The sequence below is a fragment of the Catharus ustulatus genome, chromosome Z (genome assembly GCF_009819885.2).
Source record: "Catharus ustulatus isolate bCatUst1 chromosome Z, bCatUst1.pri.v2, whole genome shotgun sequence".
NCBI lineage: Eukaryota > Metazoa > Chordata > Aves > Passeriformes > Turdidae > Catharus > Catharus ustulatus.
In genome coordinates, this window is record NC_046262.2 from 55,130,370 (window position 1) to 55,157,016 (window position 26,647).

Genomic DNA, 26,647 nt, shown 5'->3' on the forward strand with positions numbered 1-26,647 from the left:
GTCTGAGACAGCCAGAATAGCTTCAATAAGGGCAAATTGTGCCTGACCAAACTGGTCACCTTCAGTGACGGGATGACTGCAAAAGTTGACAAGGGAAGACCAAAAGATAACTTCTGTAAGGTCTTTGACACAGTCCCCCATGACATCCTTATCTCCAAATTGGAGAGACATGGATTTGATTGATGGACTATTCTGTAGATAAGGAATTGGCTGGTTAGCTGGAGCCAGAAAACGTGGTTAAAGGCTCTATGTTCAGGTGAAGGCCAGTGATGAGTGGATTTCCTCAGGGCTCTCTCTTGGGACTGGTACTCAGTATCTTGGTAAATGACATGGGCAGTGAGATTCAGGGCACCCTCAGCAAATCTGCAGATGGCACAGAGCTGAGCAATGCAGCTGAAACAAAAGAAGGAAGGGATGCATCCAGAGGGACCTGGACAAACCAGAGACGTGGGCCCATGAGAATCTCATGAAGTTCAGAGAGTGCAAGTGCAAGGAGCTGCACCTGGATCAGGGCAATTCCAAACATGAGGACAGACTGGGAGAAGAAGTCATTGAGAACAGCCGTGAGTAGAAGGACTTGGGAGGTCTCATGGATGAAAAGTTGGATATGAGGCAACAGTGTGCACTTGCATCCCAGAGAGCCAAATTTATTCTGGGCTGCATCAAAAGAAGTGTGGCCAGCAGCATGAAGGAGGTTTATCTGTTTACCCCCTTCTACTCTGCTTTTATGAGATTCCACCTTGATTACTGCATCCAACTCTTTGATTCTCAGCAGAAGACAGACACAGATCTATTGGAGTGAGTCCAAAAGAGAGCCAAAAAAATGATCAGAGGACTAAAGCACCTCTCCTGTGAAGACAGCTGAGGGAGTTGAGACTGTTGAGCATGAAGAGAAGGTTCCACGGAGACCTTGTTGTGATTTTTCAGTACTTACAGGGGGCTTATAAAAAAGAGGGAGAGGGAGTTTTTACATGGCCAGGTAGTGTAAAAACAGGTCATGAATTTAAATTTTGAGAGGGCGGGTTTAGATTAGATATTAGGAAGAAATTCTTCACTGAGAGGGTGGTGAGACTGGTTGCTCAGAGAAGCTGTGGGATGCTCCATTCCTGGAGTAAGGGCAGGTTGAATGGGGCTTGAGTAATCCGTTCTTCTGGAAGGCGTCCCTGGTCACAGTGGAGGCGATTGGAATGAGATGTTTAGGATGAGAAGACACTATCTTAAGCTGAGTCAGGGGAAATTTAGGTTGGACATGAGAAAGAATTTCTTCAAAGCCCAGGGAGGTGGTGAAGGTATTTAAGGAAAGAATAGATGTGGCACTTAGGGCAAGGTCTAGTTGACAATATGGCTCTAGGACACAGATTAGACTCGATGGTCTCAGAGGTCTTTTCCCACCTGGCCGATTCCGTGATTCTGTGATCCTCAAGGTCCCTTCCAACCCAAGCCGTTCCACTGAGCAATCCTGCGGCACGGGCACCACGGGCGGTGGTCGGCGGCAGGGGATGAGCGGGAGAGCGCTCAGCACTCGCGGCTGCCGGGACGGGCGGCATTTCCGGTGCCGCCCGGCCGAAGACAAGGACCCAAACAATAGCGGCGCGGTCTCGCTGTCCCGCGGGGGCTGCGCGGCGGCGGCGGCGGCTGGACAGCTCCGCGGAGCGGCGGTGCCGGTGCCGGGGCCGCGCCCGCCCCGCCCCGTCCGCGCTGCCCCGCTCGCCCGCCCGCTCGCCCGCCCGCCCTGCCGCTCGCCATTTTGCGCCGGGCGCCGCCGCGGGCGCTGCACAGTCCCGAGTACCCGCCCGGGCTGACGGCGCAGCAGGAGCAGGAGGAGGAGGAGGAGGCGCGGGGATGGAGAGCGATCGGCTGGAGAGCCCGGTGAGCGCGGGGGGACCGGCGGGGCGCGGCCGCCGGGGCGCGGTGCGTTCGTGCCTCTTGGTGTGCTGCGGGGGGCTGTAGGGTGTGTGTCTGTCTATCTGTCTGTCTGTCTGTTTGTCAGTGCGCCGACAGGTCGGTCAGTGTGGGGCTGTGAGCGCAGCCGGGACGGCGGCCAGGGCTCGCAGGGAGCTCCGACGGGCGCGGTGCCGGAGGGAAGCGCTCCCGGGAGGGCGCCGGGCGGAGCGGGCGCTGCGCTGCCGGGGGCGGCCGCGGGGCTCACGGAATTACTGAGGGGCCGTTCCGACCCACGGGCGGCTCTTTGTGCCACGGAGAAAAGACGTAAATAAACGTGTAAATAAATAAACAAACAAACAAACAAATAAATAATGTTCTCGACTCGGAACTATTACCCTGATGAAGTCAAGACAGTTTCAACCCTTAAACGTGAATTACACGGAAAAGCCTGTTGTTTAACCAGTCTGACACTTGATTTCTTTTCTTTTCTTTTTTTTTTTTTTTCCTCCTCCCTCTTCGTAAGCCAGAGAGCAAGCTAAACATATGGACTCCTATTGTTAAGAAGTATGGTTGCATTCGTTTCGCTAGGTCCTTGAGTGGAATTAAGACTACTCCCCTTCTTCCCTCCCCTGCAATGCAGACATGACCTAAAGATGAACTGAGTTTGCCTAGTGGCAATGCTCACTTCAGTTGAAATGAATGCTGTCAGTGCTTTAATAAATGTTAATTGAGATTTGTTTTAGCCAGAAAAGTGCCTCAAACCAGATAAAAATGTGTGCATTTATTCTGCAGAGCTGGGGTTTGGTGACATAGAGAAGTACCATAAGTCTTGGTGGCTCGTGTTTTGCTGCACTTACACTTTTTTCTCCCTCTTTCTATCATGAAGGTTGCCATTAAGGGTATTGAAAGAGAGCTTATCTGCCCAGCATGCAAGGAATTGTTTACCCATCCACTGATCCTTCCCTGCCAGCACAATATCTGTCACAAATGTGTGAAAGAAATACTTTTTGCATTTGAAGACTCCTTTGCTGATGGAGGCTCAGAATCCTCTAATCAGAGTAGCCCTCGAATTAGAATCTCTGCTTCTAGCATGGACAGAATTGACAGGATTAATAGATCAGGTATGTATCAGAATTTGTGCATGTTTTTGTGATTTTATTATTAGACTGGCTTGAGCTGAATGGTGTCTCCATTGCTAAAGTGTCTTCCTGGTACTCCTGATGCGGTTATAGAGATGACTTAGGGATAGTGCTACTCTTGTTCATTTTGTGTCAAGAACAATGGGAATATTTTTAAGGACAATGCACTCTGTTTCATCTATAATAGATTCGTCTTTGTGGCATTCTATAAATCTTTATAACCATTGTGTTTGTGTATTTCTGTATTTCAGTTACATGGAGATGTAATAGCATTGTGTTCAGTAGCATGGAGATGTAGATTTTGGTGATTTCCTTGCCTGCTAGTGGTTTGCTCTGGTTTCAACCAGCCCCAGTGTAGTAGTACTGACTTCCTTCTGAGCCTGTGCAGACTTTGCGAGCTAGTTTTGTCCTGCCCACTTCATAACGTGTGCAGTAAATAATTTTCCATTCGTTATGATTATTGCACGGTTGTGGATTTGAAAGACAGATGACTGTAAGCAGACAGCCCTAACATCCTCCTTCATTGTGGTACGCTTAAAGATTTAAGGAGTTCTTAGCTTTAGGACTCCTTATGCTCTTTGTGGTATTGAGCTAGAGAGATTCTTGCAGTTTTTGTAATCCATCTGCCTTTATACAGACCATTGAAAGTGCTTTGTGCATGCTTTACTTCTTGAAAGATACCTCATCTTGGCCTTCAGGCTTTCTTCTGACATAATTATCCACTTTAAAACCACACTCCCTGTGCTCTGGAGGAGTTACCAACAAGACAAACTCTAAAGCTCTATCTTATATTTCATGTTACTAAAGTTCATCCTTCCCAGTTTTCACAGATCAAAAATGCAGTTTCATCAACTTCTTTTAAACAACTACTTAGTACTGTCTAGTACTGAATTGTTAGTACTGGTACTCTTTCAAATCAGTTTGTTAAGCAAAAAGCCACTAGTTCTTGCTACTCCTCTTGCTACCACCACCCTGTCCTGAGATATATGAATACAAGTTGTTTGTTGCAGGAGTTGTAATCTTTAAATCCACTGTGGTCTGCCACCCTCTTGGCAAGCTAAGGGGAATATATCTCCTCATCAAACCTGATAACAGAGAGGTGATTGCTTGCCTAGAGACCTGTCTGATGAGCAAGACAGGGTTGAGATTTGGGAATAATGAGCTTCCCCCCTCTTACCTCAAAGAGCATTGGGCAGATGCACATCACAAGAAAATTATCATCTCAGACAGTTCAGATTTGCAGAATGAAAAGCATATGGAAATGGAAGCATTAAAGAATAATTTTTAAAATTCAGATTATACTGTCTTTGCTTCTAATGTTACAGGCATTATAGCTCCGTTGCTATATTGAGATTTACTCTTGGACCAGTTTGGTACCAGCAGTGGTCACCAGCTTGCAATTTAGATTTGCATAGTTGTTGTCTTGCATCTGGAGTACTCACACTGTGCATTGCCTTGCTGAATTAGCTTCGTGATCTGTAGGGGAATTTTCAAGAAAACACCTCCATAACAAAGAAAATGTAAGGAAAAGATCCAAAGTGGTGTCTCATGTGCTTAATAAAAACCCACTAGAACTTCTGGGAGGCTTGTGCAGGGCATGTCAGTGTCAAGAACTTAAGTGTCACATTTCAAAATGAATATGACACCTTCTTCCCACTGTTTTTGGGTTTCTTTCCCCCCACTTAAAGAATCCCTGATGTCTCCATAAGGAATATAATCTATTTAAAATGGGTTGGCATTTAAATTCTTTGTATACCAGAAGGAGCTAGTCTGTATTTGGTCATGTTCTGTATTTGCTGTGCACACCCAGCTTGCGTTTAGGTGTACAATTTATATTAATGTAAAAAGAACAGAACTCATTGAAATGGAGTGTATGTGCTGCTTAAAATCTAGTGTGTTGGTTTAAAAATATTCCTCTATTTATATTGTATTAAAAATAATTTCTAGTTGACAAAATCTTGCTGTATGTAACGTGAAAATGAAGGCTATTTCTTATTGCTGTTCCATTATCTCTAATGTTACTGTAATTACAGTGTTGGTGTAATTAAGGCGTGTAATTTGGTTATGTTGACTCTCGTGCAAATGTTTGAAATATCTCTCCCTGTGCCCCTCCCCACCAATGCCTTCTTTCTCCCTTTTCCTGTTCTGCTTAAGTCTTAAAATTGTTTGATATGCTAGGAAGTTAAACATTATTGCCTTTCAATCCTGCAGGAGTTTAACAGCCACAGGAGAGAAAACAGTTGATGCTTTTCATTTGAACCATTGTAAACCAATGGTATATCTCATTTTTTGATGTCTAAACAGCTCTCTGTTCATTGTTTGCAGCCTCACAGAGGAGGTCTTTTGGGTGCAGAGGTAGAAATGCTTCACTTCTTGTGTTGGCTAGAGATAGTCTAGCATTTAGATCTCAAGTTAAATATTGTTGGTTAGCATATAGCTTTTTGTCAGTGGTCAAGTCCACAAAAAGGCTTTTGCAGTGAGCAAAGGTGCCGCAAAGAAGTTCTACAAGGACAGCTTTTCATTCTGTGCAAGACTGATTTAAAGGTCAACTGGACTGGAATGCAATTAAGAGTTGGATTATATTTTTTTCCTTGTGTGTGTATGACTGAATATACATTGGTGGGTGCAAAAATGCACACAGAACCACAACAATCACCACACCAGCTCTTCCACCCCCTGCTTTTTCATATTCAGGAGCTACATGCCCAAGTTTCAATGAAACTGCTGTCTTGCTGGTAATGAAGTATGATTATTGGATTGGTCTTGCTTACATTTATAAGTTGAGTTTGGCCATGGCTTCTAAAAGGAATGCAATGTTGGTTCTTTATTGTATCTAAGTCTACTTAATTTGATGAAGAATAGATTGAACTGATTGAAATTTACACCTACTATCATATAGGTAGTTCTGAATCTCACAGTTTATCACAGCACATGAATATGTGAAGAAAATGAAACATTTTATACTTACAGACTTATAATATTTGGTGTGTCTAATGACACAAGCAGGTTGAAGGATAGTCAGTCTTTTAATTATATCTCGTTTCCAAAATTGAGCTTGTCTGAGCAGGTTAGCCATTGTGTGGAGTTTTTTAACACTGATTAATTTTTTTCTTAATGTAATGGTTGGTCGAAAATGGGAGAAAAAGTCCCTGATTTCCTCGTTGCCACGGTATGGGCAGACACATGGCAATCCATGGGCATATGGTGTCCTTCAGGAAAGATGTGAACTGAGCTAAACACAAATCTGAATTTCACACTCAGTGGAGGACAAAGCAGCTGATCAGAAGAGGAAGTTTAAATGGCCTCAGCTGAAGGCTGAAAGTGTCATAAAACGGAGATACCATATGATACTGTCAGACTTCTTGGAAAGCTGTCCGGGTCTGCTCTTTTTGCAGAAAGCTCTTTTGATTTGTGAAAAACTAAAGTATCTGAAAGTAACATTTTAGCTCTGCTGGCTGCTCTTACGAGGCCTCTCTGTTCTTCCCTCTCCCGTTTCCTTCCCTCCCCCTCCACACCCTCTTTTTCTCCTCCCCTTCCCTCTTTACCCCTTCCCCTTGCTGTCCCCATATGCTTTTTCCCCTTCCTTTTTTCCTTCCCCCTAAAAACTCATCCAAAAATATTAACTGAGTTATGGGGTGGCAATACACATTTCTATTAAAAAAAACCCCCCCAACCTTTCAAGAGAATCCAGTTGACTTTTAAATCTTTTTTTTTTAAACTTTCACACATTTAATGTCCATGTCTTCCACAACCATAGAATTCTGGTAATACTGTTTACTTGAAAACCACAACTTTAAGATGTCTTATCCCTTTGCGAACCATTCACTGCAACTTGGACTTTTAAATATTTTAGGTGTTGTACCTCTCGTTGGGAAGATGATGTTTAAACATTGTCTTTAAAGGACATACTTAAGATTGCTCTTTGACTTGAGTCTTTGCAATCTGTATTTGTGAGTCTGAGCATGAGTGTATGTTAGGATAAATTTTTTTTAACTGATTGAGCAACTTACTGCAAGTGGAGCAATCAGTTTACAAATCACAGTGGAAAATTTCATGTGATGATTTCTAGTATTTCACAAAATATGTATTTGCTTGTTGTAAGCTGAATTGGCAAAGTGTAAAAGAGAATGTGGGTAAGATCTAGGTTTCTCTGAGCTGCACATCTAAATATGTCTATGAAATCCAAGGGGTTTGTTACTCTGTATTTTTTTTTTATGTGTGCTTTTTGTTTGTTTGGATTTTTTTTTAATAACCAGAATTTAGTTTCAGCAAATTGGACACAATACTGATAGGAAAGATAGTGTCCAAAGTAATTCATTATTTCATCAGTGCTTTCTTCTTAAAATACAAGTGTAGAAATCCTTTAAGCAGAAAGCAAATGAGAGTCTTAATATTTTAACACTCACTAGGCAAAAAGAGAGTGTATTTCCTTATTTTTGAGTGTTCAATTCACAGAACATGCCAGGAAGCTTAGCAAATAGATTTACAGGATTTAAAAGAGGAAAGAACCCCCAACCTAAATTCTCATAGTGCTGTCGATGAAAAGGGATGAGACATCTGAAGGTGTGCAGGACTTCCCTGATACTGGATTGCTTTCCGTAAACAATGTCACCAGTCTCTGCAGAGCATGGCTCATGATGACAGTCTCATTTCGGTCCACCACAGGCAGAATGAAAGGCCTCCATTGGGATGGATATGAATTTCAGATTGTATTTTTAAACTTGACCACTGCACCATGGTTTTTTTTCCTTGTTATCTTGCTTTGTCATTGTTTGCTCTCTGCTCTAGCATTCTACTTGTAGGCAGTCACGATATGTGCCGCATTGTATGATTATTTTCTTAGTTGCAGCAAATGTATGTATTCTAGATCACTTTCTGTAGCTGTTGTCTGCATGGCACTGCATGTGAAGTCATCTTTTTGTCTAGGACATTGTAGAAGTCTGTGTAGAAGATTTCTCTGTGTTCCTGTGTGCGGTGCTAGCTTGCAGCATACACTGGAAATACAGTTTGTGTTTCACTGTTGTTGCTGTGCCTTGCATGCGTGTGTTACTGTGTATGCCAAGTTATAGGTACTGCAGGATGTGCAGTAATTAATTCATTTCAAGTAAGTACTAAAAAAATGTGAAGTCAGACAAAAATCTCTGCTCCCTAAAGCAGAGAGTTTCATACCCATGCCTTCTGTCACCCATCCCGTTCTGTAAATGCAGCCTAGTTGTTCTGCTCAGAACTTACAGAAAGGCATGAGACCAAGCTGGGTGGGAGACTGTCAGTGCATGCACACTTATCCATGCTCTGATTGTGACTTCTTAGCTGACAGTCATGCATAACTACCATGGGTCAAATTTCAAAGATATTTAAAGGAATAAATTCCTAATAGGAGTGTTGGTTTAGTGCTTTATTTGAAGAGACTGGAAAGGGCATGATAGGAATGGAGGTTTTGGATTGTTAGGTGAAGGAGCAACAGGAGAGCAGCCTAAAACAAGTGTATTTTGGGTAGCATAACAGGACACTTCAGTAAGAAATAAAGCATTAGCATTTTTGATGGGAAAATACTGATTAAATACAGAGAAGAACAAATTTCCCTTTCTAAAGAAGCACCAATTTCAACACTAGGAATTCAACTCTAAGTTATACCTCCATTTACAATTTTGTTAGTGTCCTGATTTCAGTTGGAATAGAGTTAATTATATACTGGAGTAAATATTGGAGGGATAACAATAATTAAAAAATAGTAATACAAAAGAGAGAGAGGAATAAAATCCAAGAGAAACAAGTGATGCACAATACAACTGTTCACCCAGTGCCCACCCTGTCACACCTGACTGCCTCTAGTTTATGTCCTGGACATGACATTCTGTGGTATGGAATATCCCTTTGGCCATTTGGGTCAGCTGTCCTGGCTGTTCTCCCTCCTGACTTTTCATACACCTGCTCTCTGGTGAAGCATAGAAAACTGGAAAGTGCTGAATCTGGGGTAAGCACTACTTTGTAACAGCCATAACATCAGTGTGTAATAACCTCATACTGAATCCAAACCACAGCACTGTACCAGCTACTAAGAAAATTATTGCTAACCCAGATGAAATCAGGACAGTTAGTTATACCAATATGCAGTGCTCTCAAAGAGATTTTAAAACAATGCACCAGCACTACAGAAGATTATTTTTGTTTGTAAGGGCAAGCTGAGAGGATGCAACTTAAGCCTAAAGACTGGCTTAGCCTGCTTTTGAAATACATAAAGGATTCTTTCTGGTAGTTGCAGCCTGTGGGTTCGTGAGTGAGATGGGATGCACTCCTGGATGGGTAACCTCTTACCTCTGAGTTTGTGTGAGCCATCTCCTTAACAGACTCAAAAGCCTTCTTAAGTTACTGGCTTTTCTTGAGCATGTGATTTTATTTTGGAGAGAGGGGGAAATTTGTGTAGCTGTTTTGTAAGAGTGCAGTTTGTCTGCAGTTCCCCCTTTAGAAGTTAATAAAGGAATTACTAAAGGTATAATACTCTGTTTAACACATCCCTGTGGATTTCTGTGGCTTCTCAGTTCAGGGTAGCATAACCTCTCAGATATAGATACCTCAGATTCCCTTTGGTGTGCAGGGCTTATTTAGCAATGTCCTTTATTGAAGCCTTTCAGGAGGGGCTAAATCAGCCTCAGCATTTTTTGACTAAATGGTCTAACTGTCATACTGTTCCCTTGTTTTCCTGTTTTCGTTTTTTATGGTACCTCTTGGGATGAGTAAAGTAAGTTTGTACTCAGCCAAAGCAAACTTCAGGGAGCTCAAAGTTGGCTATGTATTTCTGTTGCTCTGGGAGTATGCATCTTTCACTTCAATATGTTAGGAAGCTGTTGCTCTCTATACTGGTAACCAGTTAATCTAAAGAACCTCTTGGCTTCCACGAGGTTTTGTGTTTATTGTTTCAGAAGGTTACAGCTTGAGTGCATCCAAAACTAGATAAAGAATATAGAATTGCAAGAGCTAAATTTATCTTTAAATAAAATTAAGTTTTAGAGTAGTAGTTTGTAATGTCCCTTGGAGTCAGACATTACGCTACCTTGTCAGGGCAATTGTATTCTCTTTAGCTTGGCAGACTGCATATGAATTGGTGTTGTACTGGTTTGGATGATGTGCTACAGTCTGGAATTGGTTCGTAAATTCTTGTGCTTCTTTTAAAATCTAAACCTGTTGGGTTTTTGCTCATCCTAAATTGGGTTTTGTTGTCTACACAGGCAGAAAACGCAATTCACTGACTCCTAGATCGACTCTGTTTCCTTGTCCGAGTTGCCAGCGGGATATTGATCTTGGAGAGCGTGGCATCAATGGCTTATTTCGGAACTTCACTTTGGAAACCATTGTGGAAAGATACAGACAGGCAGCCAGGGCAGCCATTGCTATTATGTGTGATTTCTGCAAGCCTCCACCTCAGGAGTCCACCAAGAGCTGCATGGACTGCAGTGCAAGCTATTGCAATGAATGTTTCAAAATTCACCATCCTTGGGGAACTGTGAAAGCCCAGCATGAATATGTGGGACCAACCACCAACTTCAGACCCAAAGTAAGTATTCTGTACCTTACAGAATTCAGGTTGCAGCATTCTCATGTAGCTGCAGACATATCTGTGCAATGATGGCTGCTTTTTAGGACCATGATTGCTTTATTGACTACTGCTGTTATTTATTGAGTGAACCACAAGCTTTTGCTCTTTGCTGGTGGTCAAGTGGTTTTCATTGAAGGGGCATTAAGAACATACTTGCATACTTGAAGGGTCATGTAAAAATAACGTTTTTTACTTTGTGGAATGGACTGTGTTACTTGTGATTTGTTCAGTTTTGTTCAGTTTTTTTTTTTTTTTAAGCCCTAATAATCACAGATCACAGAATATTTTGAGTTGGAAGGGTCTCACGAGGATCATGAAGTCCAGCTTTTAAGTAAATAGCTCATACAAGTGTTGAATCCACACCCCTGGCGTTATTGGCACCTTGCTCTTGAGCATCTAGAATGGGACTGCTTAGGGAGGATGCCTGTGTGTGGTAAACTTGAAAACTCTGACACACCTGGCCTCTTCCATGCTCCTTTTAGGCACATCCCCTTTGGATGCTTTGTGCTTAAACTTGATCCATCACCAAGCATCTTTTTTCTCTCTCCTCCTTTGCATCTAACAAGAGCAGAAGGTGGAGTTAAAGTCTCCATTATTATTGCACCATTATTTTTTTATCTGTAGCAAATTTCTAGTTTGTGCACTGGTGCTGCTGTTACTGCATTCAGACAAAACAGTGATAACAAAATGCCACTACCTTTGTGTCTCCAGCTGGTGAGCATGGTGCAGCACATGGCGGTGTCTCTGAATTTGTTGCATCACAGATGTTACATGTCACAGATGCCATCTTGCTAACCAGGGACTGCAGCAATGGCCTTAATGTCCCAGCACATTCTGTGTGCCTGTGCCTCCTTGCTGGAGGTCCCACAGATGCCAGAAATGCTGATGGTCAAGGAGTCCTGATTAATGATTAAGTAAATTTGATTAATGTGCAATGTGTAAGAAGCTCTTGACTGATGGTGTATCTTCCTTCTGAGGCTGGAAAAATCTGACCCTCTAAAATTAGCAAGCTGGCAGATAGTGAACATCCAGAAGTCAACTTGGTGGTGTTTTCCTTGAGTCTAAAACATTAATGCCAGTTAAAAGTGGACACGTTCTTCATGTGCTTTCAAATGTGCTTGCACATACATTGTGTGAAATGTCCCTCAACTGGATAAATGAGAAGGTTGAAAGTTTGCATACTGTGTTCTAGCCCTTGGTTTAAAATTCTCTACAGCTTGTTAAAAACTTCTCTTCTATGGCATCTAAACCCTCACAGCTACAACATCGCTGTTTGAAAATACCAAAGGCATCTTGTGATCCCTGTGCACTTCTAAAAGTGCCCTATGGTATTATACTACATGCAGACTGAATTCAGGATTAAAAGTCTACAAAGGCTGAATTCTCTTGAAGCAGAGCAAGATGGGGTGAAGTGCTTTAGATTATTCTGATTGCATAGGTATACACATGTGGGATTTAGAATTGTGTCTAATTATATGTGAAGAAGGAAGATGGGGAAAAAAGGAGAAAAGCATAGTGTAGTCAATTTTAGATACATCTACTTCTTTGAAAAACTTTGCAATAGAGATATGCTGATCTTTACTGTGCTCTTATAGAAACTTTTCTGAGGACTGTTTGGGCTTAATATAAAGAAAGAAAAGTGCCTTTTTCATTGCACTGCATTTTTGAGACCTGAGCTGAAAGCATGAGATATTAGCTGATTTCCTAAACAATGTTCTCAGTCACCACTTTAATTTACAACCAGGCTGGAGAGCGCTTTGTAGCGTGTGTGGTGGAGATGGGAGAAGCACATACTGGGCTGATTGTTCTTGAGTTTTGAGAGAAGACAGAGCAGTCTGCTGACCTCTGCTGTCTCTCACATGCAGGCTATAATTCTTGCTTGTACGAGGAGATGAACAAGAATACGGCTTTTCTGTGAGGTGTGGCTACACACTGCTGTGGAAAAATTACTTTCACAGACTAACCGACTGGCTGTAGATTTTGGAAATGTTTACCTGCGCAGATGATTTTCTTGGCAGTTTCCTTTATTCCCCTTTTTTATTTCCTTCCAAATCCAGTAGTCAATTCAAATGGGATTGTTAATAGCAAATTTGGTTTAATGGTAGTCTGGAAGTGCTGGTGAGACTGGTGTCTTTGGGCTTTTTACATAGCCTAAGATAACGTTTGAGACTTAAAAGCTGGTTTCAGGTTTTAACTCACTATGTCCGTATTTGTGCTGCTCACAATTTTCTATTTTTATGCTCTTTTCTGACTTTTCTTGTGTGGGGGCATATTGAAACTGAAAAGCTTCCTCGGAAGTTCCTCTTTGGTAACTTCTATGGAATAGATGACCCAAATATTGTCTTTCAGTGCTCTGGAGTGACGAAAAGCAAGCATTACTTGTTTTTTCAAGCCAACACACACACACACACACACACACACACACACACACACACACACACACACACATGCTGTATATGGTTTAATCTGTTGCCTGAGCTTGGGCTGGAGCAGCACTTTTTAAAAATCTTTGAACTTTTCTTTCAATAAATTCAGTTTTTGAAAGATGATTGTTAGCAAACATCAGCTTTCTTGCAATGCCGTTTGAGCTAATCCTGGAAGTAGCACTCAGTGTGAACAGCTTGTAACTGGAGTCAGACAGAAAGATTGAAACACTGGAGTCTTTTGTCTTTCAAATGACTATAGCTGGTGGTGGTGGCTACACTGTTGCTCCAAGAGCAGTGGCTATGTGGTTTATCAAAATCTAGCTTAGACTTTGCTACAGTGTTATGTCAGCTCTTGCTTTAAGAAACAGTTCATAGCTATTGCAAGAGATGGTGGCATGAGCGTGGTTAAGTTTGACAGGCCGAGTGTGTTATATATTGCGTGTACAGCTCTGAGCAGGAGTGTAGGGTGCTGAAGGCTTTGCAGACAACATGGGCTTAGCAAAAGATTGATTGCTACATGGAAGCTACACAGACCCTGCTAGAGGTTTACTTATTGTAAACCTTGTGAAATTGTGAGTGCTCATCTGGTGACTTTCAGTGATGTTGACAAATGTAAAAGGTAGAAAATGAACTGACTATAAGAAATTCACTGATGAAATCATAGTGCTTTGATTTTTTCTTGAGAACCTCCATTTCTGGAAGTATACCTGTACTGTTTCTGGTCTTTTCCTTTTTTTCCCCTCACAGATTTTGATGTGTCCAGAACATGAAATGGAGAGAGTAAACATGTACTGTGAGATCTGCAGAAGGCCTGTTTGTCATCTCTGCAAACTGGGTGGAGGTCATGCAAACCATAGAGTAACAACCATGAGCACTGCCTACAAAACCCTTAAGGTGAAAGAAAATATCATTGGACCTGGCCTTAAGAAGGCAAAGAGTACTTCTTATGTGAGGGCAAACTCCCAGTGGATGGAAGCCAGGATGTGTGTTTAGGAGACTCTGAACTAGGCTTGAGGCCTGTTGATGTGCAACATTGGTTAATGTATATATTAATGTGATGCAGGGCACGTTTAAGAAACTACACTGTGTTTGCTATGATGCTTGAAAACATAACGCCTGATAAGTGCTTTCATGTTATTTCAGCTAATTGTACAGCAGTACAGACGATGCAAAAAGTTTAAGTGGCTAATCAACTTTACAATCAACTTTTTTTAATATAAGTGTTCAGGTAGCTTGTGGTAGAGGATACTTGAGAAGCACTTCTGAAAATTTTGGATCTGAAGTATCTTTTGATATCTTTGTATGAATCTTTATATGTTTCTGAAGCTGCATAGTTAATTTCCTAAACAAAGCACAACAGAAGATTTCAAACATCAATTTGTTATTAAAGATGGCACCTACTTCCTCTTCTTCCTTTTCTTCCTCTGTTGCTCTCAGGAGGAGTAAAAAAGGATCAGATTAGTGTGCGTTGTGCTCTTTGGCCTCCTCACGAGTTTGCAAGGCTTTTCCTGTACAACTGCTAACTCGTGCAGCTAAGGAAGTACAGGGATGCTCGCTCCTATATCTGTGATTTGAACTACTAATTTTTCTACTAATTTCTTATTACAAATGAGTTAATAATTATCAATTCCTTTCTGTAAGTTTAATGTCCTGAAGCCTCTTTTTCCCAGTCTAAGAGATGGTGATTTCTGGGTGGTTGGGAGCCAGCTGACACTGTTACCTCTGATCTTTAGAGCCTGTGCCACCAGTCACAGTTGCTCTGTAGTCACTGCAGGTCCCCAATCAATTCTCCACAGGACTGCTGCTCATAATTGGTGTGTCACACTGTTGTCCTTATGGCTAGATAAACTAAGGATGTGCTGGATGACCTGCCTGTACTGGTTGTCACTTTGTGTGAGATGCCCTATTCTTGCTGTTTTACTTCAACAGGAGAAGCTTTCAAAAGATATTGAGTACCTCATCAGTAAGGAGAGCCAGGTGAAAGCTCACATCACACAGCTGGATCTGCTGCTGAAAGAAACAGAGGTAAGAGTGGCTTGCAGGTTGTCTGGGGTTGGCCTTTGTACAGGCACAGGAAGGATTCAAAGCTGTTTTCAAAGTGTTTGAAACATTGGGTTTTTCAGTTAAGTAGTGAAACAATTTTTGAAGTATGGTAGTACTGTATCACACATGGTTAGATCTATCTGCCGTATGGGAAGCAGATAGAGGGAAGTTCATTTTTGGGTGCTGCTGTAGATTTAAATGAAATAAAGCTTACTTGACACCTTAGCCAAAGAGGGTTAAACATAGGGCATTTGTGTATTTATGATGGTGCACTATTTATGTTGCCTGTTTACCTTGAGAAAGTCAGAATTAAGGGCAAAATCTCCCTGCAGAAGAGTTACATACAAGCTGAAAAACATGAAGGCAGAAATTGCAGAGGCTCCTGGTACTGGTGTATCTTGATTACAGATTGCCTCTGTGTTTTGCATTTTCTTTTATCCAGGGCAGTAGTCAGAGGTGGCACTACAGTTCAGAGGGTGTACATGGACCCTCAGTTCAGGGTGAGGTGATTGGGGAAGGTGGGAGGGAATCTAGCTCCTGGGAAGACTTGAAGACTTCAGAGACTGATATATTTTTGCAGTGCTTTTTCATGAGCTGTCTAGACAAATGTAATGCATGATTCAAGGTGTAATCACAGGAATACTTTCCTGGTCTTCATTCTCTCTTAAAGACAGCAAATGCTCACTACTAGCTTGGGTGGTGTGCTGATGTCATTTTTGGTGCTGAATAGCATAACAAAGCTCATTAGTCTTGTCTGTCAAATGGATGACTAGATTACTGTGATGTCTTGAACAACCTTAGGTATGTTTCTGTACAGAGCCACAGTGATACAGAATCTGTCTGAAGTGTCTTTTGTTTGCTCCTAGTGCAACAGTGAAAGAGCTAAACAAGAAGCATCTCAGAGTTTTGAGAAATTGTATCATGTCCTGGAAGAGAAGAAATATGCAGCTCTTAGGGCAATTGAAACTTCTAAGAATATAAGGCTGGAAAAATTGCAAACACAAGTGGAAGAATACCAAGGGCTCCTGGAAAATAATGGCCTTGTAGGATATGCTCAAGAAGTGCTTAAAGAAACTGATCCCTCCTGTTTCGTTCAAACAGCAAAACAACTTCATGTCAGGTATCTTAAATATCTTCTGTTTGAAGTGCAGGTATATTCCAGGATGTCCATGCAGTTGTATTCTTGGGAGATGATTCTGGTCATGTTCAGTTGGAATTCCTGCATTGGAGTGTGCATTAGGAAACAACACTCAGGAGAGGAGTGCTCTTGTCCTGCCACAATGCCTAGCCCTGTTCAGTGGGACGACAGTGAAAGGGTAGTCTGTTTAGGTCCCTGACAAATTCCTTGTCTCAGAGATTTTATCAGGTATTTGCAAGTTAATCTAACAAGTCTCTTCTGCCTTTAAGCTCTTTGATCTTTGTGTTCGCTACTAGTACCTCACATCAGTTTTGTTCTTTGAACATAATGCTCCAAATTGTTTAAATGCTTGGCCAACTGAATGACTACCTGTTCATTATCGTTGCACTGCTGTACAAAAGGCCTTTTAATTTTGCTTTTGAGAATCTTTCTACAGAGACAAAAAATTCTGAGTGGCATCAGTAAGTACATGAAAACAGGACTTTTTTTAAAGCAAAACCTCACATTTTTACTTTAAGGCATGTCCAACTTGAATTGCCTTTTTTTCTCTTGTGCTATCCCACTTCTGTGTTTTCAGAATCCAAAAAGCTACTGAGTCTCTGAAGAGCTTTAGGCCTGCAGCTGAAACTACTTTTGAAGACTTTGTGGTGGACACTGCCAAGCAAGAAGACATCCTTGGTGACTTGTCCTTCCATTCCAATGGTAAATTCTGAGAGCATCAGGTCTTTCTCAAGTTTTAGCTTTAAAGATTTCTCTGGAGAAAGGCAAAACTTGCACAGGGCAGCAGTTGCAGAGCTCAGTGTTGTGGCTTACATCATTCCTTCTGTCTCCACGATTCATAAAGCATTACCTGGCAGCAGTGTTAGTTTCAACTTTCATAAAGAAACTAAAATGACATTGCCTTCAGTACCACTGGCTTAAAAAAAAAATTGTAGTTTTATCACACTCAGTCTTTCTAAGAACTTTTTATTGCATGACAGAAAGTAATAGTTTTTAAAGCTGCCAGAAAAAAAAAAAGTTCAAGCCTTTCAAAGTAAAAACAGAAAATAAGGGATTTATTTAAGTTTATGAACAGACAACCAAGCTCATCTACTCCTTTTAACTTAGAGAGTCAGGTTCCCCCCTTTAACAGTACTATAGGTCAACAGAGGTGTTATGTCTTGGTTTTAGACAGTATTAAGAGGTGGATGCCTTAAAATTAATTTCTTCCCAATACAGTTTTAACCAATCCCTTTTCACCAATAAGTAAAAACAAGTGCGAGTAGATAGAAGTGAAAAAATAACTAGAAAAGCAAAATAGCAATGGGCAAAAAATAACAGTCACTAGTTACAAAGTGGCTGAAATCTCACAGGGGCACAGATAGGTGTGGAATACAATAACATTTTGGGTTACCCAGGATTGATTGTGTGGTTAACTCCAAAACACACTGTATCTAAATTTCTGAGGTTCTTTTTCCCTCATGTATTCCAGGTCTAGAAATACCAGAAATCAATGAAGAGCAGTGCAGAATGTACAACAAAGCTCTGATCAGCTGGGAATGCCCTGAGAAGACAGATTCAGCTGATATCTATGTTCTTGAGTATCATAAGCTTAATAAAGAAGAGGAGAGTGTGACATGGCAGAAGACTGAAGTTTGTGGCAAGAGCAAAGTGTTATCTGATCTTGATGATGACAGCAGCTATGCCTTTAGAGTTCGAGGATACAAAGGGTCTATCTGTAGCCCTTGGAGCCGAGAAGTTATTTTGCGTACTCCGCCAGCTCCAGGTATGGGGTTTTCTTATGCCCATCATTGCTAAGAGCTGAAGGTAGTTTTCCAGTAGCTCCCAGATGTCTCCTACGCTGTTACCAGTTTCATAATTGTTCAGAAGCACTGTTATAGGTTAAGTAGGTAAAATACAGAGACTGTTAGCTTCCATGAGATTCCTGGTAGCCTTTAAAAGTAACAAATTCTAATGCCAGTATGACTTTAAATGTAGTTTATAAGCACAGAAGACCAAATATATAACTAAGCAGATTTTTTTGGTACTGTTTTCAGTTTTCAGTTTTCTTTTCGATGACAAATGTGGGTACAACAATGAACATCTCCAGCTGAACCCAAGAAGAACCTCTGTGGAAAGTAGGGCTGGATTTCCTCTGCTTCTGGGGTCTGAGCGCTTGCAGGTTGGATGCTACACAACCCTGGATTACATCATTGGAGACACTGGCATTGCCAAAGGGAAGCACTTCTGGGCTTTTAGTGTGGAATCCTATTCATACCTGGTGAAAGTGGGAGTTGTTCCTAGCAACAAGATACAGAAATTGTTCCACAATACCCATGATGTGACCAGTCCAAGGTAAATTGCATACTCTTGCTTTAATGCATGTTTTACATAAGGAGATAGCTTTTCAAAAAAGTAAATTAGCAGCAAATCTGGTCTCAGTTAGTACACAAGGTGAACCTAACCAGTGAAAAGTTTGAAGGATATGGTGAAAGCAGGTTGTCCCATTCATCCTTTACTATTAGCAGAAAAATGTATTGATAATCCAGAGTCCTATTTTCTTTCTCTTTGGGAAAGAAGTCAGGTTCCTGTCGATGCCAAAGAATGTCAATTAAAGCAAGAGGATTAAAAATAAGTGTAAGTTTTAATTAAGCACTGCTTAATTATCAATAATAAGACTCTGCCTTATTAGCCTTAGCATATAAGGTTTGGCAGCCTTTCAGAAGTACAGTGCTCACTGTATATATTTGTATGGTTTTGCAGTAGCTGTGGATTCCAAGTCACTGGCTTACCCCAGGCTGCATGTTTACATCCTGTATTGGAGTGCTACTGAGCACAAGCCAAAGTATAGTGGACAAAGTAAAGAAATTTCCATCTCACAATCACAGTTGTAGCAAGCCTGGATGTGTGTAGGAACTGCAGGGAGGGAGACTCTCTCCTGAGGACTCTTTTCCAGAAATTTAAGAGATGTTTGGCTTCCTCCTGTATAGCATCAGGAAAATGTGTCAGCACAATCTTGAGCTGCTTAAAGCAAGGTGAACCCATTTGCTAAGTGAGAAATTAGTTCTAAATGTCCTGATTTCTTTTTCCTTCTCCACATAGATATCTGCAAAATTTTAGCTGACACAGAAACAACTGCCCCCACAAGCATCCCAAAACTGAAATCCTAAGTAGGGAATGTCTATACAGATCATGTGCTTCTCCATGTGTCTTTATCTGGGGACAGAGGTGGAGGGAAAAGCATGTAGTCTGACCAAGAATGTCTGCAGACTCTTCGGTAACCATGTGGGAAACTGTTCAGGAAAGTCTTCAGGCAGAGCACTTTAAAAAAAGCCCACAAACTTAAACCACTAAAACACTGCCTTTTCTTTTGTGAATTTTGCAGATACTGTAAATGTAGCAGCAATCATGGAAAACTCACAGGACATGTTCTTGTCTGTAAGGATTAGGCATATTTGCTAAGTTACTTCTCAAGTTAACTATTTTACTGTGCCTGTTGGTTCATTAATGATTGCTTAGCATAAGTACATTTAGATACATCTACTCCATAGTGAAGCCTTCTGTGATCTTGTCCTTATTGGAATTCAGCTGTTATTACTTGTTTGAAGTAACCCAAGTGAGTCTTCTCCACCTACTAAATACATCTTCCTGCCTGGCTTAAATATGTTTCACTGGGGTAAGCAAAGCCTGGTGGGATGAGTGCTGTGACTAGAGTGTCTTGTTGGTTACAGGCTCTTGAGAGGAACAGGCAGGACAGAGTGGGGGGTGGCACTGTCTATAACATAATGTCTGGAATGTATGGAGCCTGCAGTTGGCAGGCTGCAGTTGCGTTCCTCTGGGTAAGGATTAAGGGACAAACAAATTGGATGTCATTGTGGGAATCTACTACAGGCCACAAGGAACTAAAGAATATCTCTACATCAACCACCCTTGTCTTTGTAGAGCACTTCTGCTTGTCACGTGTTAACTGGGAGCAGCACATAGATGATACAAACAGGTCCAGAATAGTCTTAAAATGCATGGATGATAACTTCTTGGTCTGGGTACTAAGGGACCCAGTTGAGAAAGGTGCCCTCCTTGATTTTTTCCTTGTCAACAGAGATGATCTTGTGAGCAAAGCAGAGATAAGTAGCTGTCTTGGCCACAGCAACCACAAAGTGATCAAGTTTTAAAATGTCTTGTCAGTAGGAAAAGTGCCAGCAAAACTTCAACTCTGGACATGAGGAGAACAAACTTCAGGCTGCTCAGTCAGTAAAGTCCCTTAGGAGGTCACTATTGAAGGTGCTGAGGTCCATCAGTGCTGGTCACTTTTTAAGTACCACCTTGTAAGGGCACAGGGGCAGGCGATTCCAAAATGTCCTAAGTCAAGCAGCCAAGACAGAAGGCCGGCTTGGGTGAGCAGAGATCTAGACCTAAGGCAAAAAAAAAAAGGGTAAGGCCAATAGAATCAAGGTTGGGCAACATGGGAGAAATAAAGAGATGCTGCTTGACATTTGAAGGAGAAAATTCATGCGGCCAACACCCAACTGGAGTTGAAGCTGGCTAGAACTGTGGAACAATAAAAAAATGTTTCTTAAAAATATGTTAATAGCAAAACACAGTCAGAAATACCATTGGCCTGTTACAGAAGGAGGATGACCACCTCACTACTCTTAGACAAGAGACAAGACAGGGATGTTTAATGCTTTATTTGCCTTGGTTTTCAACACCAGTGGTGGGCTTTGTGGTCCCAAAACTTGAGGACCACAACTGTGAGAATGATAAACTCCCAACCAACCCCGAATTTGTGCAGTATTTATTGTTCCACCCCAATCCCCATAAATCTGTGGGGCTTGATGGGATTCATGTTAGAGTACTGAGCTGGCTCATGTCATTGTGAAACTCCTCTGATGTTACAATGGTCTTCAGAGGTGCCAGTCAACTGGAAGCTGGCAAATGTTGTCCCAGTTTTCAAGACTGGCAGGAAAGATGACCCTGGTAACTATAGGCCTGTCAGTCTCACTTCAGTGACTGGTAAATTATGGAGAAGATTATTCTGGGAATTACTGAACAACACCTGAAGGACAATGCAGCCACCTGGGGAAAGTCCTGCTTGAAAAACTTAACCTTTTCTATCGTGACAAAAGTAACCCACTGAGCTGTCCAAGAAAAACCAGTTGGTGTAATCTCTTACGATTTCAGTAAAGCTTTTGATGCTGTCTCTCCCAGGAGCCTTCTGGAGAAACTGTTCAGCACACAGCTGGATAAACACATTGTTTTGGATGAGCAATTGGCTCCTGTTTTGGGCACAAAAGGTTACAGTGAATGGGGTGACACCAGACTGGTGACCTGTCACTAGTGTGTGTCACTAGTGGAAGCCAGTGGATGCAATCTTTTTGGAGTTGTCTGTCTTACAAAAACATTTTCTCCAGTTCACATCACTGATCCCACTTCAGCATCTGACAAAAGCACATGGTTTTTTTTTCTGTTGCAGGTATGAGCAAGACAGTGGTCATGACAGTGGGAGTGAAGATGCCTTCTTTGACTCATCTCAGCCTTGCACCCTGGTCACTTTAGGCATGAAAAAGTTCTTCATCCCTGCTACACCAGCTGCTCCCAAGGATCCAGCAAGCAGAATCCTTCCCCTGCCGTCGTGCTTGGGCATTTGCCTTGACTGTGACAGAGGCAGGGTGGGGTTTTACGATGCAGGCCGTATGAAGTGCCTGTATGAGTGTGAGGTGGATTGCTCTGGTTTAATGTACCCAGCGTTTGCTTTGATGGGCGGTGCAGCAGTGCATCTTGAGGAAGCTGTCACAGCCAAGCACAGGGAGTACCACGACGACATCTAGTGCAGTAATCTCTTCCTGTTCTGAGACAGAAAATGAAAGCAGAAGAATTCTACCTTAGCTTTTAGTCCTGATAAATTATATTCTACCTACATGTTGCTCACAAGCCTCTGGCCTGTGATTTTTTAAAACTAAATGGTCCAGGCACTTCCAGCACCAGAGGAATTCTCCTGCCTTTCTTGTGATCTGTGCAATGCTGTTCTCCACAGACTTCTTTTCCTGGGGGAAGCAGGGAAGAAGTCTGACTAGCAACCAAAATTTACTTTTCAGGACTAGCAACCAAAACTTACTCTTCGGGGTAGAAATCTGCCTTTTATTTAACTTAAATCCTTGCATAGTCAGTTTTGTATTTAATGAAATCAAAGCTGGCGTTGTGTGATTGCCATTTTCCTTTTAAGAAATCTGCCTGAATGCCTCTGTGGGGTCAAATGCTTTCCAGTTAACCCCTGAGCACCAGTTGGGCCTTTCAGCACAAAATAGCATATTAAAAAATAGAATTTAAAAGAGGAAGAAATTAGAAATGGTGTTGAATGTTTAAGTTATACTTGGAATGATGAAGGTAAACTTGAATCTGATTGCATGTTGTATACCCTTAATGTGATTGTAAGTTAAAACTCAAGTTCTGACACTCAGTGTCATATAGTTGATGGCATAATGGTATTCTTTATTCTTCCAGGCTTTTACTATAAGCTATCTAAAAGAAAGTGCAATTGTATCTTAAATGTCAGAATTTGGAGTCAAAAATCAGAAATGTTTGCATGTGTGAAAAATAGTACCTGGTATTTAGGCAAAAGCAAATGAGTTGCTGACATGAGTAATCATATGTGAATTAAAAAAAAAAAAATCAGGTATTTCTTTTAATACTTGCTTTTATAGATTACTTTTTTATCTAGTAGCAGCTTGGATTTTTTTTAGTAAGAATGTTAAAAATGCACTGGTTAAGTTTTGAGACCTAATTTCTGCCTTAAAGGATGTCTCCCTTCAAATTTCAGTTCCTCTGATGTTAAAAACTGTATCACATAGTAGTTTTTCACAGAATCATAGAACCATGGGAACAGCTTGAATTGGAAGAGACCTTTAAAGACCATCTAAGTCCGAGCCACCTTGTTATGGGCAGGGACCTGGCACTAGACCAGGTTGCTCAAAGCTGCATCCAACCTGACCTTGAACACTTCCAGGGATGGGGCATCCACAGCTTCTCTGGGAAACCTTCTCCAATGTCTCACCTCACTTATTGCTAGAAATTTCTTCCTTATATCCAATCTAAATCTATCGTCTTTTAACTTAAAACCATTGTCCTTTGTCCTGTCTCTCCAGGCCTTGGTAAAAAGTCTCTCTCCATCTTTCTTTTAAATCCTTTTTGTATATTAAAAGGCTGTAATAAGGTCTCTCTGAAGCCTTTTCCATGCTGAACAGCTCCATGTCTCACAACGTCTTCACAGGATAGGTGTTCCAGTCCTCTGATAATTTTTGTGCCTCTCCTCTGGAACCATTCTGTGCTGGGGACCCCAGAGCTGAATGCAGTATTTCAGGTGGGGTCTTGGTAGAGCAGAATGGGAAAATCATCTTCCTTGCCCTGATGGCCACCTGGGCAGCTTGTGATGCTTTCTGTGCTGTAAGCAGACATTGCTGGTTCATGGCCGATTTTTCATCCACCAGGATGCCCAAGTCCTTCTCTGCAGAGCTTCTCTCCATCCCCCAGTCTGTATTCATAGTGGAGATTACCTGGATCCACGTGCTTGGTCTTGGGGACACAGCAACACCAGTGCCAGTACATACCCTCGAGGGACGCTGCTCATTGCTGGTTTCTGCTTGGACATTGAGCTGTTGATTGTGATTCTTTGGGTGTAGCTGTCCAGCCAATTCCTTACTGAATAGTCCATTCACTTAAACCCTTCTCTTTCAAGTTTACAGGTAAGAATATTGTGGGGGATCCTGTCAAAGGCCTTACAGAAGCCCAGGTGCATGGTATCTCTTAGCTCTTTCCTTATCCACTGGTGCAGTCACTTGGTCACAGAAGACCCCTAGGTGAGTCAGGCAATGCTTGCCCTTAGTGAACTCATCTGGCTGTCCCTGTTCACTTTCCTGTCTTCCATAAGTTTTGACCTATGTTCCAGGAGGATCTGTTACATGATCTTACTGGGAGTGGAGGTGGACTGCCTCTCTTTATAGAATCCTATGTATAAAAAAAAAAGTAGGGTGCGTGCACTGTTGACGTGTGGAAAAATAAGGATCTAAAGTGAAGGATGTTTCTAATAAGTACTTGGTGCTTTCTAATTTGGGGATAAGCTTTCTAATTTGGGGATATGCTTTCTGATTTGGGGATAGTGTTGCATCTTGATGAATGTGTGTGAAGTATGCTTACTAAGTACATGTATACAGCTGTAGAGCTGTGAAATGGGACCTGAAAATCACAATACAGTTAAGTGAATGTAGGTCATAATGCAAAACTTGTGTGGGCTTTGCTGTCTGAACTGTTTTACTGATCTGACCTGGAGTCCACCTCTCTCAGTGTCTTCTCTCCTAAGCTCTGACTGTGGCCACTGTTGGAAAAAACTGTCAGAAATGGTTGTCTATGCCAGCATAAGCATGACAACCTTTTTGGGGCTAGAAACGCCCAGCAAGGGCAACTTCTTGTCTGGATCTCACTTGCAAATGTTTCTGTCTTGGTAAGGCTGTGTGGAAGTGCACTCCACAGATTGAGCATAAGTTACATGAGAAACACTTTTATGTCCCAGCAGTAGGTGTGAAGTATGGGGTATCTTTTGGAATTGTCTCCTCCAGGAGAAAGGACAAACTGTCTCTTACTAGTTAGCCTTTTGGTAATTTCTTCTGTTTTAGATGGTTATCATCATAGCTGTTAATTTCTGTCATTCCCTCCCTTTCATCTTCCCTCTTACTGGATTGAAGCCATTGCTCTCTTCCTGCCTGCTGAGGCTGCCTGAACAGTCTGTCCATAAGACACTCTCTTGCTGTGAAGGATGAAGAAGTTTGGTGTTTTCCTTCTTCTTGTAGTCCTAAAACCATATTTTCCTTTTTGGTTTTTTTTTTTTTTGTTTGATACCCACTACTAGGCTCATGATGAAGCTTCTTCTGCAGTGTTTTTCATGAAGTCCTGATGGTTAGCTGTGCACTCAGGGTTTCCCCCACCTGCTGTGCTGTTTTGCATTTGTTCGTGTTGATAATGCTTGTTTACCTAGTCACTATGTTCTGAGGGCCTTCTGCAGCTCTTCAGTCACTTCTAGACTTGGATGTTCCTGAGTAGCTTCATTGGTAACACAAACATGCCCACGTTTTAGCTGGTTTGCTTTTCCAGGTCTTGGAGCAAACTAAGTCGTAGTGAGTCTTAACAGATCTCTCTGCTGTGAAGATTTTTTGTTTCTTCCAGTTTTCCTCCCTCCAATATTTATTAAACCACAAGTCAAGCAAACACTTAAAACTCTTACATTAGTCTGTTGAGTAGGTGAGTCATGATCTTGCATGTAAGTGCAGCAGTCAGAGCCAGGAGAAAGGATTCTCACTTCAGTAGCTGTGACTTCTCCCCTTGCATAATTGGCAACAGTCAGTTCATCTACCAAACTGGCTATTGGCTTAAAACTCTGGGTTGTAGGGCTGAACTTTCTTTTCCAGACCAAATCTCCTTCCATCGACAAATGTTTCATTTTTGATTCCTCTGTTTCAGAAACTGGTCTAAATTAGAGCGTTTATGTCATGGTTAGCACTCCATATTTCCACATTTAGATTTTTTTATTAGCATCTGGATTGGTATCACCAGACCTTTTGTTACTTTATGGAAATATTCATAAATGGAACACTCTGTTGCAGATATGGAGACAGTGTCTCAGACTCATTGATCAGAAAAAAGATTATTGGTTTGAGAATATAGAAGTAAGAAATTAAAAATGTAGGGGCTTTTTTCTACTAGAGTTTCAAATTCATTTAACATGTTCTATGCAATTACTCTACTGGTCAGAAACTGATGCTACTTTAAACATTTATCTACCTTTTGATATATCTGTTTGTATTTATCTCATTCTGAGTTTAAAAATTTATTTGGCTTTTGGTGTTACTTGAATACTTAGTATGCATTCCAGACAGTACTTTTTGGTGCTTACTCCAGCTTATTAAATAAAAAAACACACTGTCAAGAGGCACTGACAACATGCTGTGATATTTTTTCCACTACCATGGAAGTGTCAACTTTCAGAAATACAGTTCAGCAGTACTTGCCTATCTAAATAATTATTTTTTCAAGTTTCTCCCTATGAAACAGCACTTTACAATGTAGACTAAGCTAAAAATGGTGTGATATTGTGTGGATCTTTGTGCAATATAGCTGTTTGGTGACTATGGTGTGACTTGCAAAGCTTCATGCAGCTGTGAATCATGTAGACACTTTTTAGATACCTAAAGCTTTAACAGAAAGGCCTTGTTTGAAAATATTCTGAAATGTAAAAGTGATGTATTGTTTTTTTTAAATAAAAGCTGAAATACAGTATCTTAGTCATTCACATTATTGCATCCTGGCTCCTGAGTATCCTGGTTGAAATAGTTTTTCCTGTGAAACATGACAATAGGTGACTTGTGGGAAGAAAGCACTGCTTTGGTTCTCAAATGTG

The 26,647-nt window shown here is 41.4% G+C and overlaps 1 protein-coding gene across 2 annotated transcripts; it reads left to right on the top strand.

Annotated features, from left to right (window-relative positions):
- The first annotated feature begins 1,746 nt into the window (after nucleotides 1-1,746).
- On the top strand, nucleotides 1,747-26,524 carry TRIM36 (tripartite motif containing 36). 2 transcript variants are annotated; one of them, XM_033084868.1, is made up of 11 exons: nucleotides 1,747-1,869; nucleotides 2,771-3,005; nucleotides 5,349-5,378; nucleotides 10,250-10,575; nucleotides 13,791-13,937; nucleotides 14,973-15,068; nucleotides 15,953-16,206; nucleotides 16,802-16,926; nucleotides 17,696-17,989; nucleotides 18,261-18,558; nucleotides 21,677-26,524. In XM_033084868.1, exons 1-11 carry the CDS (start codon nucleotides 1,843-1,845, stop codon nucleotides 22,029-22,031), a joined length of 2,187 nt encoding a protein of 728 aa, XP_032940759.1. In that variant the 5' UTR covers nucleotides 1,747-1,842; the 3' UTR covers nucleotides 22,032-26,524. The 2 variants fall into 2 exon arrangements, with proteins under 2 accessions (XP_032940759.1, XP_032940760.1); XM_033084869.1 differs by lacking the exon at nucleotides 5,349-5,378.
- The last annotated feature ends 123 nt before the right edge of the window (nucleotides 26,525-26,647 follow it).